General features: G+C 48.4%; 2 protein-coding genes across 2 annotated transcripts; one reads left to right on the plus strand and one right to left on the minus strand.

Moving 5' to 3' along the window:
• The first annotated feature begins 8,644 nt into the window (after positions 1–8,644).
• On the plus strand, positions 8,645–9,811 carry LOC124662749. Its single transcript, XM_047200550.1, has one exon. It carries the CDS (start codon positions 8,645–8,647, stop codon positions 9,809–9,811), a length of 1,167 nt encoding a protein of 388 aa, XP_047056506.1.
• A 3,090-nt stretch (positions 9,812–12,901) lies between these two features.
• LOC124660892 (protein YIP4b-like) lies at positions 12,902–15,512 on the minus strand. Its single transcript, XM_047198733.1, has 3 exons — positions 14,956–15,512; positions 13,530–13,604; positions 12,902–13,422 (listed from the first exon to the last, which is right to left on the minus strand). Exons 1-3 carry the CDS (start codon positions 15,457–15,459, stop codon positions 13,162–13,164), a joined length of 840 nt encoding a protein of 279 aa, XP_047054689.1. The 5' UTR covers positions 15,460–15,512; the 3' UTR covers positions 12,902–13,161.
• Positions 15,513–15,851: the final 339 nt, after the last annotated feature.

Here is a 15,851-nt window from a genome sequence, read left to right on the forward strand (position 1 = left end):
ACTAGCACATATGTACGAGATGCACACACTAGCCAGATTTGATGCATAGGTAGCACCAGTAGATGGCAAGGATTAGCAGCCATGACTACACAATAAATCCTAAGCATACAACCATCGAAACCCTAGATTTCTTCACGAGCAAGTATATTGGCATTCATAGTTTCTATGATTCCCAAATATACAAGCAAAGATGAGTAGCCAACAAGATCCAACCAACCAGGTGAGCAACCAGTCGAGTAGCAAGGCTACCGAGGTCACTTCACACTTAGCACCAATTGAGAGAAAGCCAAATACAAAGCATCACTATCCAAAAATGGATTCAGACTTTAATTGCTTGATAAATAATCATGAACAGCAAATTCATATCAAGCAAGTCATTTAAAATCATCACTGCATAAGCAGTTCTTCATAATCAAATTAATACAAGCATGAATTTATTACAGATCCATGCTTAGTATCGCATGATAGCACACTATTGAGCAGACATAGTTAATTTATAGCCACGAGTATTAACCAGATAAGCCATCATCGGCAATCAATTGATCAAATGGATCAATTATAGCAAGCCAAGTTACACAGAGAGGTTAGCCGACAAGCAAGGAATGATCCAATGGATCATTGGCTTACGAGGAGTAGCACTAAATCATATCACGAGCACCTGCGGCACACACACAAGTGTCACGGATGCAAAACAAGTACACCTAGACAAGCAAGCACGGTAGAGCATGGCAAGTATAGAGCATGCTAGGAGCAGCGAGAGAAGCAAGAACAACATGAACGAGCATGTCGAGCAGCGAGTGCCGGTACCGATAATGGTAATTGGACCATGTGCTTGCAATCAATCCAAACATAGACGAATTGCATCGGAATAGCAAGGCTCCGGGTGATCACAGGATCACCGAGAGAGCGACAGAGCTTGAGGAGGATGAAGAACGAGCACCAAGAGGAGGCGCACGAGAGAAGAGGTGGATGCAACACTTACTTGCGCCCGGAAGCGAGAGGCTAGGGCATGGCGAGGCGGTGCTCGCGCGGCCCTAACGGCCGCAAGTCCGGGGTAGGCGCCGGCGTTACGCCGACGAGCACAAACACCACCACAGCACGGCACGAGAGACGACGGCACAAGTACGCAAGCGGCACTCGCGCCGAGTCGGTCTCGGAGGCGCACCCGTCGTCGGCGAGGACGAGATCTCGCCGGAGTTCGTCGCGGCGATTCTACCCGAGATCCGGATCGGAGGCGATTCGCCGGGAGAGGAAGAGAAGGAGAAAACCACGCGGACGGATCGATAGATCCGCTCGCGGCGGTTCCGATTCGGTAGGTGGCTACGGCGGAGGAGCTCGGAGTCGGCCGGAGCGCGGCGGCGGCCATGGCGGCGACGCCATCGCCACGGGCGTCGCGAGAGAGGAGCTAGGGTTAGGAAAAAGTGAGAGAGGGCCGAGTGAGTGAGAGCGGTGGGCCGTTCGGCTCCACCGAGCCGCTATGGGCACGCCTTAGTGGGCTGTCCCATGGGCTTAGGTTAGTGGGCTGGGCCCAATATGGGTCCAGGGGGTATTTTAGTATTTTCACAATTTAGAAAAGGCCATTATTTCACCAAATTTTAATAAATAAAATACAACTCTAAAAATCCATTAAAAATTGGATTGGTGAATGAAAAATTATTCTTAATAAGAATAAAATATGAAATAAAATTTGATGAACAAATTTAAATTTGTGAATTTTATGAATTTAAAATAAACATTTGGAATTTCAAATTATATTTCCTTGAATTAATAAATCAAGGAAAAATCCCAAATAAGTTCAAATACTTATTTTTAAACATTTCAAAATGAGATTCTATTATTCCAAATCATTTCTATTTGAAAAAGGTATTTTCCAAAGGAAGATATTCTATTCCTTTTTATTCTCAAAAATATAGAGACAACTCTATTATTTCAAATTATTTTGGAATAAATAATAAATCACCAACATAAAGTAGTTTACTTTGAATTATGTTACCTTGTGTGAATTAAAGTGTTTTATACATTAAAACAATTGCAAATTATCGCCAAAGGCATAAATCTTAACTCAACCCTAAATTGTAATAACTCATCGGGATAAAGGGATTCAACAAAAAAATAATACATCCATGCATGCATCATTTGGATTTTATAACATTGTCCTTACCGGACAATGATGCTTCTTTACAGAACCCGAGGTCCGGGTTCCATCCAACGCATTGAACCGCACTATCTCGCAGTCCACGAGCAAGTTCACCCTTGCTCATGTCAAATTTGAGTATTTTCTATTAATTTAATGCAAAGCTATATGACTTATCATTCCCGCATTGAAAATGAAATGTTACTTTTCCAATTATGAATATGACTATGTGGTTGGCAATGGAACCAAGGTATGTGTTGATTGGTGGAGGTTCCATTGCATGGGTACTATTCATCTAGGACTAAGTACCAATGCCGTCCGAGTGATTCTAGCGCCGTACATATCGCGTTGACCATAAGATCTATAATGGCTCCGGGAAGCCAGCTGTATCTTTTCCCTCTCGCATGCCAACGGATTGGTAATAAGGGTTGCCCGGATCGGTCTATCTTTGGTAAAGGTGGGGACATGTGGTCCCGCACGGTCTACCATTAGATACAGGAGAGGGTAGACTTATTATTGGTCTATGAAGGATTGTAAGGGTTGTCCGGATCAGTCTATCTATGGTGTATAGAACAGGGGCATATAAGTTGTTCGGCTCGGTCTACCTTAATGGTATAGGAGAGAACAAGTGCCCAGGTTAGTCTACCCATAAATATAGGAGAGGACAGACTTACAAAAGGGTGGATACTGCGAGGTCGCGGAGAAGGCGGTGTGGGCTTGGATCTTTATACCGGCCTCACACCAAGGAAGTGTGAACGGGGGCAAGTCCTCGCGGATGGCAAAAAGGGTGAGATCTCTTATGGGAAAAGTAACGCACCTCTGCGAGTGTATTAAATTGTGGCTGTCACTCCCTGTTCCGGAAGGGAGCTGCGAACGCGGCAGAAAGGAACTCCGTGAAGTTCTAGTCAACTCCGTGAAGACCGACGGGCATAGTTTTCGAATAAAATAAACCTTTTGAAGAAATGATTTCGAAACATGCATTGACCTAAGATTTTCTCGATCGAAGGTCGTAGCTAGTGCATCAAACACCTTTTACTCTTTTGAACTTGCTCGAGTACCCCTGTACTCACTTTATTTCGACACCCTTGCTAGACTGTGATACGGAAGTGGAGGCCATGACCGATGGAGCACCGGGAGGAAGCTACGAGCTGGTCTACGAGGAACCTGATCTTACCGGTGGAGTGGAAGGCGTAGACTATGGGATAGTCTACGGACCAGATGACACGGAGGTGGAGGAGTAGTGACATACCCTAGAATCATAGAGCCGAGCAACGTAGAACCTACCTAAATAAGTTGCTGAGCTCTTTTCATATCTAGTTGGTTTGTACTAAGTACCTTATGTTGTAGGGTGTTCTCATCGGACCTGTGAGAATACCAACTTGTTAAGACCATGATTGTAATATATTATCGAGTGTTATGACCTGCAATGTTTCTGTTGTACCACTCTGAGGGATGTGATATTTGTGAAGAAGTCCCTTCATGAAGATCATATCAACGACTTGTATACTACAACATGCAGTGGTATGCTGGGTCACCGCAAAGTTCTTCAAAGGCAACAATGGAGGAGAGAGAATATGAAGAACTAACTCAGCCCAAGGTGGAAGAAGGGCTATTTATAGCCCAAGAGCAAATAAAACCGTTGGGGAAAAGTTGGGCTGAGTCAACCGTCGAGGAGGCCGGTCAACCGGGCCTGGGGCCGGGCCGTCCGGTCCAGGGCCCGGTCAGACCGGGCCACAGACCGGACCAGCCGGTCCAAACCGGACCAGGCGCCGGGTCGTGACCGGGGTGGGTCTTTGTCGCGCAGAACCTGCGTCGGGGAGACCGGTCCACCGCCCGGTCAAACCGGACGAGGGGCCGGACCCGGCCGGTCCAAACCGGGCCTGTGACCGGGTCATGACCGGGACACTTATGGGTCTTACAGTACATGGCCCGGTTGGCACCAGTCCACGGGCCGGTTTGAACCGGGCCGGCCGGTGGGACGGCCGGTCACGCCGGGCGAGAAACCGGGCCAGCAGGTAAAACATGTTATACAAAAACTGTGATAACTTTTGTGTCCGGACCCCGATTGACATGAAATCAATTTTGTTGGAAATATGGAGACTTCTCACAGGATATTTTTATATGTTTTTAGAGAGGGAGTCTCCCACCGTCAAGAAACGGTGAAGACGTCCAAACTCGAAAACGCAATAGAAGATGCATGCGGACTCCGTTTTCGATGAACTTGGGCTTGTTGTAAAGCTAGCAACAAGCTCAAGAACCTCTCACAGAGAAACACCAAGAAGCAATAGGGATATGCAAAGTATGCAAAGGATTGAGCTCCCTAAGACGATGTGATCAAGTTACCCAACCGAAGCCCCTCTTGATAGTGCGACTATCTATCCTATAATCCGGCCTCCCAACAACCACCTTGAGACCGGTAAAAGGAAAACCTAGCAAGGCCATACCTTTGCCTTGCGCATCCCGCTTGATCTTGATGATAGCTCTTCAAGCTCCACTCAAGCCGGAATGCCTTACTTGATCATCGTTACTTCGTGAAGACTCACAAATGCTCCCCCATACACTATGATGGGAAAGCTCCATTGATGTACATCTTCACAAGTCCATTATCATGAAATGGACGGCAAGCTTCAAGCATATGATCCTCTCGAGATGCTCAACTTGAACTTTCCCAACTCAACCTTGTATCTTCTCATAATCTATCATACTATCTTGAGGTATATAAAGAATTCTTCACTTGGAATCAAGCTCTCAAGATCTTGATCATTCATTGCTTATCACATAGGATAGAGCATGACTAATATTTGAGTTCCACATAAGAACTCCATCTTCATTTCTTCTTCTTGATCATATCACATATATATCTTCAAATCGATGATCTTGATGCCAATACACAAGGTATATCTTTATCTTCATGGCATCCATACTTGAATCCAACACATGGAATACAAGTAGTACCTATGAAATATTCCTTCATATAAAATCAATGAAAAACATTAGTCCATAGGGATTATCATTAATTACCAAAACCACACATAGGGGCAATATACCCTTACAATAGTGCCAACAAAATTTACATAGTTCTGAATAAAGGTGCTCCCAGCTGTTCCACACCCCTCATAACCACTACCTTTTCGATCGCATGACGCGCAGGTTCAATAATTAAGGGTCTCCTCCTGGCTATGGTCATAGGATCATGTACCTCGTACCCCTTGTTGAGACATGGTTGAAAGAGGCGGCGGAACTTTACGTCCACGTACCTTCAACCACGCTCAATGATGATTACCTTCAATGTCCCTAATGGAAAATATTGCATGCACAACCTAAAACATCTAAAACATCATTAACGGCAACCACCACTTTCACATGTTACAACTTTACAACATATCCCTAACAAGGGTTTACCATATCCCCAACTAAATTACTCAAGAAAGGGGTCACAAGACATCATATGAATGCCCGTGAATGGATAAATATGATACACGTGTAAGATCCACAATAGATTTTGGATTACAACGCGATGGATGGCGGGATCTAGTCATGGTGTTGATGTCGAGGCATCGTCCCAGGCCTTCTTCCTCTCTTCCTTGAATGGCTCGGTGGTGGTGTGAAGATTTATGGAGTCGGCAGGGATCCATCGTGCGGAGATGTGTGGTGGATATTGGATCTTGTGCTGGTTCTCCCCTCATTTATATAGGTCTAGGAGGTGCCTCAAATAGTCCCCCAACCGATCTTAGCACCTAAGGAAAGTCTAGGAACAAACATGGGCGAAATTAGTGGAGAATCACGTCAAATTTGGGCGTTTTCGTAACCCTAAAACCCGCGGTATGGGCACGCGGTACTATCGCCATGAACGTACTAGCGCCCGTTAAAGTCGATGATCCTCTTTAGTATTTTAGCCACCATTTGTTCGTACAAACTCTGATTTAGGTGTTCTTCAGCTCGTTGGATTCCTATCGACAAGGGTTACAACACTATGGTCCTGGATCATTATTATCTTGTGATGGAAAAATTGGCTCTTTTTCACCCTTGAAATGGATAAGTCTGGGTGTTTGTAACTCCTGTAGATTGCCTCGATTTGGCTTCTTTTCTCGTGCTTTGTTCATAAACGTTCAGAAGACCTACACACATCAAACACAAGGAAAAGTGATAAATACTACTAAACTATTAGTTGTGCAAATCTCTCATAAAAAGAAGAAGTACTTATAATCATGCGTTTAGTGCATAGTCACACCTAGATAGAGCATGTAATGAGACAAAAAAAAATGTAATGAAAAACATGCCACATTTTGGACACATCAGAGGCCGATACCTGGTCGTGCGCAACAGGAGGCGTCATGTGCGGCTAACTATATACCAGAGGCGGCTTTGCGGCCAAGGAAGATATTGACCTTGTGGAGGAGGCGGCTTGAACCTGAGCGGTCACCTCTTGCTTGATTAGAGGACGACCAACACGGTAGCTATAGAGGTCAGTACCTTGGCGTTGGCCTGAAGGACTATGGCCATCTCTGCGGCAACCTTTGTTGTGTCGGTGCCGGCTTGATGGGCTTTCCTTCCCCTCGCGACGGTACGCCTGTCGCCACACTTCTTGGTGTCGATGGTCCTCCCAGGCGGCGTCATCTCTTTCTTTGGGGTCATTGCCTTCATATTTTAGCCGACAGCAGGGGCTTGCAATGGGGCGGGAGTTGGGGACGAAGGGGTGGAGGTTGGGGCGTCGAGGTCGGAGTACATGGCGGAGACGACATCCATCCCATGCAAAGGTTTTTGGCGCAAAAGGAATTCAATTATTTGGTGGCGGGAGAAGAAGTATCTTGTGTGCCACTGTCGTGTGGGCCCTAGGGTAGAAGAGGGGGACACGAGACGTGTTGGCTGTCCGTGGCTACGCATTGCCAACCCAAGTTTGGGTCACGAATGGATCGCCGCAGACAGGTCGGTCCGTTTGCGTCGGGCCACAGCGTGGACACAAACGAACCTGTGTCGGGCCGTTGGTGACCTCTATACATCTTACGTCACGAGTGTTTTGGGAAGGCTTTGGGGGCACCGGACACAACGGCGGTGTGTTCTCTTAGTCGTTCCACCCAATAGAGTTGTATTTTTCTTTCTTTTTTTAGCTAGTTTGCCATTTTCACCAACACGTTTTGGGCATCCTTGTGGATACGAGGAAGATGCGCACCACCACCACACACATATGCCTCTGCCCTCCTCCCCTTGTGGCACACCCTCCTCCTATTCGTCAGGATCCTTGTGGCGTTGGAGCTTGGGAGTACGACAACCTCCATGAGAGGCAGTCGTACAAAACGAGAAGCTGGCGAGGGTTTGTCAGAACCCCGATGGGCAGTGGAGATGAGGAAGAAGATGGATCTCTCGGGGCTCAAATCTACTAAAACTAGATAGAAGGGAAGGTAGGAATTAATAAATGTAGGGTTTTGAATTAGCATAACGTTGCCATCAAGGATTTTTTATCCGAAGAACTAACCTACCGCGCGCGCGAGGCAGATCTTCCTCGTGCTTTACCGACGAGTGACGCCAGATCCACTATCCACTGACCATGTTCCATGCTTTGGGCTTGCCATATTCAACCGCATGCTGGCACCGCCACAACCACATGTTGGAGCAACCGAACAATTCCTGAACAAATCCTCCCCGCTCCGTCATGGAGCTGGAGACAACGCCACATCAACGGGGATAGAGAAGGAGGACATCCACATTTGTTGGAGTCAATGCCACCGCCTCACTGCCACCATCCACGAACCCTAACGTTGTCGATTTGAAGGATCGATGAGTACACGTTGCCATCAACTCCGAGATCCCGCCATGAAGGACACACCCGAGCGACACACAACAACATACTAACCCTAACCCTAACTCTCAAGCCAAAATGGAGGAATGAGGTCTCACTACGTTCTCACGCCGAAGGAGAAGCTAAGGGACAGAAAAACCAGAACCCTCGCCATGGAATTCACGGGAAAAGGTGACACCTCCCTTGTTGAGTGTCTCACGAGGAATAAGAAGGAAGGGCGAAGAAACCATTAGTATGGTTTTTAGCCAGAAAAAAGTTGGAGCCGAGAACTCATCTTTACTAATTGTTAAGGCCTCGTTTGGCGCTAGAGTTACTATAAATGCATGTTTGGTGTCGCGAATGGAGTTTTGTTAATCTCAGTACTCTACACCTACCTAGTAGATCAGGGATGGAGTTTTGTGGGAACTGAGTGGTGGTAGGTGTTGTTAGGTGTGGTTCACCCACTACTGGAAAGTATTATTCCTACCGATCCCCACGAAGCCTAAGGAGGTCAACCAAAAAATGTAGTTTTTTTTAGATAAACAAAAATGTTTTTTTTTTTTGAAAGCAACAAAAAAGTGTAGTTGATACAGCGAGAGCGTGAGAGGTGAGACTTGAGAGTGTTCTCTCATGAGAAGACAAGAAGGAAACCTATTCAAATAAAGGAGGAAAACAAGAAAAATAAAGAGTGGGGGGAAATCTCCTTCTGAACGGAGGGAGGCGTCGAGCATGTGATGGCTTCCTCGCAAAATCCCCCCCGGCGGCCGCTTGCGGCGGGGCAGTCCGCCTGGCCGGATCTACCACCGGAGCTTCTGGAGAGCATCTTACTCCGCCTCGACCCGCTCGACCATGTCGCCGTCCGCCTCGTTTGCTCCTCGTGGCGCTTGTGCGCGCGAGCTTTGCTCTCGGCTGACCTCCCCTTCGAGGCCCCGCGACTACTCCTCCGTCGCCCCGGATCCTGCGGCAGGCTCACCTTCTTCAGCCTCCGCCGCCTGGAGATCCTCCCTTACGCTCTCCCCGGCCGTCTCAACGCCGGCCGGTGCTGCGGGCAGATCGGCTGCTGGCTCGCGATGGCCTTCGACGAGGAGCGGGCGATCGAGCTCCGCAACCTCTTCTCCGGTGAATCCGTGGCCATGCCCCGGCCCCCCGTGTTCCCGGTCGCCAAGATAATGCTCTCCGCGCCGCCTACCTCGCTGGGGTGGGTGGCCGCCCTGCTGGGCAACTCGGGCACGCTCGCGCTGCTGCAGCCAGACGTGTCCGGCGGCGACGCCTGGATCTCGATCGCGGCGGGGGCAGAGCACGGAGGGTTCCGGGACATGGCCTTCTGGCGCGGGCGGCTCTGTGCGGTGGGCTACGACGGCACGGTGCTGGCCTACCGAGCCGACCTCCGCGCGCGCGTGGCGGCCGTGTCGGAGCTGCGGGAGAAGGACGGCTGGCCTGAGAGGAACATGCTGAGGCATTGGCGGCGCCGCACGTACCTGGTGGAGTCCGAGGGGGAGCTCCTGCTGGTGAGGAAGCTGTACAGTGTGGATGGGGACTGGGCGGAGGTGGATGTGGAGGTGCATCGGTTCCGGCCGGAGGAGTGCAACTGGGAGGAGGTGGAGGAGCTCCCAGGGAGGGCGGTGTTCGTGGGGGCGGTGGCGTCGGTGGCGGTGCTGGTGACGGCGGCGCTGCCGGGGGTCCGGGAGAACTGCGTCTACTTCGCGCGGCGGGAGGTGGACATGATAGTGCCGCAGGCCATCGGCGTGTACTCGCTGGAAGACTTCGAGACTTCGGTAGTGGCCATCGCCGGCGGGCACTCCGCCGACGTGGAGCCCGTGTGGATCATCCCCTCGGTTCCCTGTTCCCACGCGTCGGCGTCCAGGAATTATCAGCAGGCTTCCCGCCTTTGCGATGGATGAAACTTGTCCGCGCGCGTGTGTTCTTCTCCCTGTGACTGTCATCTGTCTCTGAGATGAGTAGATGAGGTGACTTTGATCTATTTGTGAGTTGAGCAGATGAACAACATACTCCCAAACGGAGCACTGCGAGCTTTTGGTTCGTACAACCACATGTTCACAGTGTACATACTGTCAAAAAAAAAAAGTGTTCAAAGTGTACATCAGTACATGTATAGCACCTTCGGGTCATAAGATTCATCGGTAATTTTCTATGGGACAAACTTGGCTTGCTGATGTACAATTCAAAACCTGATAGTTGTGGATGCATACTTTGTTGTATCGCAGTCGATTGCGACCTCGTGAGTCGCGACTCCAGCAGCTTCCCATCACACATGATCCATTTAACAGTGCATGCCAGCCTATTCTTTTTTGTTGTTGTTGTTGAAGGGAATATGGAAAGCCTCAAGGCGCTTTATTTCATTGATAAATCATAAAAGGGTTAAACCATGTAAAGTAAAAGGTAAAACAAACTCGCACTGTGTTTAGATGCAGTTAATTGGACGTGAAATTGGTCTACTTCGGTTCATAAGCAAATTTCGCTAACGGATGCGCAACTTGATTAGGTCTCCTTGGATTCATTAGCCTCCCTCCGACAGTGTTGAAAAGAAGCAGTCTCAATATTGCTACTTTGCTAGCCTTAAAAAAACTCTCCCGCGGGATAGCTGAGTATGGACTCCAACCTGAACCGATTTCGTGCACCACTAACGCAGTGAGATGGGAGTGCCTGCACGTTGAAAGCGGGCCATGGGCCATAAAAATCGTGTTGTTTGGTTATCCGTGTGGCATTTTCTGCACTAGAGAGAAGCCGGCTCCCATTGTTTGGGTGCCTGCACAGACGTATTTATGTCCTGCTCATGCAGCACACACCCTCTTTGGTTGTTGCAGATATGACCGTGTTTTGGTAACCCCTTTCCTTAGAGCGGCGAGGTTACGTACCCAGTACTGCTAACTGAATAACAACACATTTAGTTAGATTCAGTTCATCAAAAGTTGTTGGTAATACACAACAAGTACTTATCCTACTGGGCGATGCATCACGAGCAAAACAATTATACTCCGTGATGTATCACAGGTTCATCACACGTGGGGTTAGTATATACCACCTCGAACAAGTTCATCATTACAGACCGAGGATTAGGTTCAAGCAAGTCCTAGCTAATGGAGGGATACGAGAGCATCTCCCAAAATCAGCAGATCATGACGAAGGAAGCAGAAGCACTAAGCAGGAACTACTTGCGTAGCCAGGTCCTAAGTCAGCTACTCCTCTCCGATGGTTGCAGCTGACGGTACTCGGCAGACTCTTCTTCATTATCTACAATGTAGTCGATTGCCCTCGCAAGCAAGTTGGAACAGTTGCGCCCTGCAGACAAACCTGGGCGTGGAGATCGTCTTCATCTGAGCATAGTTCGTGATCGGGGTCCCGACGTAGTGACGATGTCTCGGTTAGCGCTGCAATCCAAAAGGAACAACTGTTAGTGCGGATGACAATGACATACTTTCAGATCTATGAAGAAACTCATTGAAGCTTACTACCTTAATATACTCATGTGTCGTCTCTTCATCAGCAGCATACGAGCAGCAACCATCTTCGCTCCAGTCCAAAGTACGATCGGATTTTATCTTGATTATGACGCTCCACTTCATCCTCCACCTTCCGATGTGGTTGTAGATCTGAAGAGTGCTCATATGTATGCCAGCGAATGCAAGAACATCAGCAACTACCTTCTTCATCTGCTCCTCTTTGAATCTCAGGTTAAAACAGACGCCACTATGGACAAGCTCAACCAACCGATTCAGCACAAACTTTGAAATATCAGGTTTCCAAACCATAGCCGGTTTGCTTGAAAACAGACAATGATGAGCACTGACAGTTGGAGCACAAAGACCAGGGAAGGCCAATGGTATGACCGGCTACATGACAAACACCAGAAGAACGTACCTAAGCGTTAGCACATCAATTAACTACCACTACCACATCCATATCCACATCCTTAAGCACTACCACATCAATGAACTACCACTACCACATCAATGAACTACGAGAAAAGAAAGAGGCGACAACCGTCCCCGTGGAAGACTCAGATGCAACCTCGACAACCTCAACCGGCGACGAAGAAATGGCCTACAATGGATTCTTTCAGACCTCCCTGTGTACCCAAAAGATCTAGATCTAAGGCTAGGGTTGCAGAAGCTTACAACAACCAGAGTGATCGACGCAGAGGAAGAAGACGATAATCCGCGGCCAGTAGGCTCCGCCACAACCAACGTCGTCACCGCCAGCCTCGCCGACCGTGTGGGTGAGGAAGAGTCGGCCATGTCGCTAGATCAGGAAGGGTAGATGAGCTCGAAATGGGGGTAAATGGGGCATTTGGATTTGGCGGTGAGACAGTTGCCCCTATATACGGTGGCGAAATTTGGAGCGCGGTGACCGAATTCATCTCGCCGAGTTTTCTCCATTCCGCGCCAGCTCGCGCCATTTCCCATGGTGGCTCTGCGGAACGCGGCGTTGTCAATTTGTGTGGAGACGAGGGTGGCTCACTAAAAACGGACGATCCAGGTGTTCCTCAAGGCCTGAGAAGTAATTTTTGCAACAATATGAGCAAGGCCAAGCAACCAAAAGAGCAAAAAAATGCTGGCCCAATATGAGCCAAGGCGAAACTAGGCTACCAAGCACGCCCCAAATCTCAATGGTGCCGTTGCAACCCTGTATATCAACTCCAAAGAGTATGGACGACTTCAATGGTGCCATCGCAAGCTTGTATCACCTCCAGAGAGTCGGGCTGTGCCCAAGACCAACGCAACTAGTGTCCAACATGTAACCCGTGTACACAAGGTTTGCAGACCCTGGTATGCAACACATACAGAAAAAGGCACAACTAGGTACAGCAGAAAAGCCAGACATCAACAGAGATGGTAGAGCAAGTTACATATTAAGGCGCACATTGGAAGAACGATGAACATTCAAGATAAAGCCATATTCTCCTCCAACATAAAAGATGGAGCATATAACCAGATGAATTCTCTAGTTTACTTGAAACAGCAAACAATCCATGTTTGAAGAAAGTTTGATATATAGTCAATTACGTGGTCCAAAGCCAAGATGCCCTTTACAACAGTCAACCCTTATAGACTTTTCAACTAATTTTACAGCCTTATGCCTCTTGGTCATGTGAAGGCCAAAATCTCAACAAAACAACGAGCAACGACTCCTTAGGGGGGATAGTGTCTATTAAAACATGTCTGTATTCCGCTTGTTCAATGAGGAAGATTCTCAACATTTCAGATGTAACTACAGTTGCTGACCCCAAGGATTAATTTATGGCAATTATGAGGAACCCCACTGAGATATACATGAGGAATACAGGGTATAGTGCCAGAGCCTTCCTCCTTGGGTTAACTGCAGCGCTCATGAATGGGTAGGCAGCCCAGGAGCTCCACGCCAATGTGACTGTCACAACGATGGTCTTTAGTATGACATTGTCCTTCAGCATGCAAATTAGGGCTCCAACATCCAGGGGAAACAAACAATACCCCAGAAGACTTAGACTTTGGAAGAAGATGATGTGCCCACCCTGCAGGTTGGCAGCAAGAAATCATTCCAAAATGTCACAGTAGGTACAGTAAGATTAAGCAAGTGTGCATATTAGTATAGCAAGAGAGAGAGAGAGAGAGAGCTTACCAGAAGCAGAACATTTAGTGTCAAAATTATAGCCCCAGCTGCCAGGACAGCGAATGCAACAGCAAATACTTCAGACTACAAATAGAGATGACACAGAAATCAGCACTTTTGCCCAGAAGGAAACAAAGATAAACTGTAAACTAGAACGATAGGAGGACCACTATAAGGGAGGACCGCACATAAGTATTGGCTGCTTATGTGGAAAATTGTGTAACAATGCTAACATGACAACACAGAGAAAGGAAAACCACCGAAAGTTGAAAAGTGAATGGTTCATCAGTTTCTAACTACAATTGTTCAGTGTAACATTGAAAACTACAAGGAAATAAGGGAACCACCATGCTTTCTTCCATAGCATGCACTTATTTACAATAAACGCCACATTCAATGACATGTGTTACACTGTAAACATGGTAGGAACAGAACCTGAAGATATATTTTCGCATATTTTCTGCTCATTCAGGACAACCACCAAACCTATATTTAAAAATGCAAAACAACATTTCTGCAAGAGAAAACGTCGAAGAATCAAATTTTGACTTCTTCCGGGTGTACGATGTCAGAAAATATAACTGCGAGCTCAAGAGCAGATTATACGCTTAGCCATGCAGAATTAGCACAGCCTTCTGGATTTATTACCAATTGAGATCATATTTTACCCAAAAGCAGCTCTACTAATTTGCTTTGTCACTATGTGTGCAAAATTAGTACATCACAGAATGTAAAACAAGTTCTAGAAGCAAGTTTTTTGTTGCACCAATCTTATAAGTGAGACTACACATTCTAATTCACAAGGATGCATATGTATTGCACGAGAATGTAGCTGTTTTGCGCGCATGTCCAGTAAGCTATACCGTATTAACGCCACTTAGTTTGTCGTAATGGTACATAGAAGCTTCGCAGCTCAGCACAAACCTACAACTGGTCCACTAGATAATTCTGGTTTACGAGAAATGGATGACAGGTGGCGGGAGTAAATATGCCAGCGAATTACTTAAGCACATCATAAGAACAAAGAAAGTAAAAACATATTGCACGAGCCGTGTCTGAATAACTGATAACATAGAATTCATCAGTTATAGCAGGATCCCTTTTTTAGGATGACAACAATTATCAATGCGCAAAATTAAGGGACGTGAGGACAGGTAGATGATTCACACGTCTAAATTAACTAGATGCAGTATTATATGAGTGGCTGTTCTAAGCCAGTCTGACACCTAAGATTACAACCTCAGATTCGGTTATCCCAAGAGCAACATCGAGCTTGCAACGGAATGTAATCACAGATGCTTGCCACCAAGTAAATAAACCATGAAACATGCCATGTAGTGCAGTAATCTACAGCCCGATCTACCTTACCTATAAAACATGTCATGTAGATGCAAAGGGTACCAGGAGATCTGGCTGTGGGATGGATAGCAGGTACCTTCTTCACGGTGGCGGACCAGGATAGCGTGAGGCCGAGGAATACGATGAAGAAGAAGGGGCCCCAGAGGTCCCAGTCCCTGAGCGCCTTGCCGGGGTCCTCGCGGTTGGGGTTGGGGAAGACGACGAGCTTGAGGTTGCTGACGATGCGCGCGAGGTCGCGCTTGACGGTGTCCCAGACGGGCTCGGTGAGCGTGTTGGGCGGGGCCCCGAAGCCGTCGGACGCGATGGCGACGGAGACGGACGCTGGCGGGGCGTTGGCGGCGGAGGGCGGCGCCTGCGGCACGAAGATGGGGATGGAGGAGGTCGGGAGCGGCGGCTTGGAGGAGGGCGGGGGAGGGGAGCTGGAGATGGGGATGGAGGCGCGCGGCGGGGAGGGCGGGCGCGCGGGGAGCACGGTGGCGGTGGAGGAGGGCGCGTCGTACATGAGGCTCTCGATCTCGTCCATGTCGGACTGCGCCGACGACGCGTTCAGCGGGATCGTGTCCCCGTAGTTGTGCGACATGGCGGCGGCGGCGGCGTCGGCGGCGTGGACTGGCGGTGTCGGCGAGGTGGATCTGGGGGGTAGACGGTGGGTGGAGGGAGAGAGATCTCGCGCCCTCGCGGGTAGGGGAGTGGGGGTTGAGGATTTGCGGGTGCGTGCCGGCCTGCTTTGCTTGCTGCGGTGGGGAGTAGCGGGGCGAGACGACGGAGGGCACGTGAGGCACGTGAGAGTAGGGCGTTGCCTTCAGATGCAAGGCCGGCCAGGCGACGACCGGCTGCACGATTCGCGCGTCGTCCATCGGGTAAATGGACGGCCCAGAGCTGGAGCAAATGCACGGCAGAGCCGAACTAGCTTTCCTACCATTTTTTTTTTCGAAAATTCCACCGATCATTAATAATCATCAACAGTAGTAC

The sequence above is a fragment of the Lolium rigidum genome, chromosome 6 (genome assembly GCF_022539505.1).
Source record: "Lolium rigidum isolate FL_2022 chromosome 6, APGP_CSIRO_Lrig_0.1, whole genome shotgun sequence".
In the NCBI taxonomy this organism is placed as follows: Eukaryota; Viridiplantae; Streptophyta; class Magnoliopsida; order Poales; family Poaceae; genus Lolium; species Lolium rigidum.

Excerpts from the sequence above, each read along its gene's own strand:
- LOC124662749 (XM_047200550.1), top strand. The coding sequence starts at position 8,645 with ATGGCTTCCTCGCAAAATCCCCCCCGGCGGCCGCTTGCGGCGGGGCAG.
- LOC124660892 (XM_047198733.1), bottom strand. The coding sequence starts at position 15,459 with ATGTCGCACAACTACGGGGACACGATCCCGCTGAACGCGTCGTCGGCG. Across the intron at positions 13,605-14,955 it reads GGTCCGCCACCGTGAAGAAG|TCTGAAGTATTTGCTGTTGC; the intron begins GTACCTGCTATC and ends CTCTATTTGTAG. Across the intron at positions 13,423-13,529 it reads CACTAAATGTTCTGCTTCTG|GGTGGGCACATCATCTTCTT; the intron begins GTAAGCTCTCTC and ends GCCAACCTGCAG.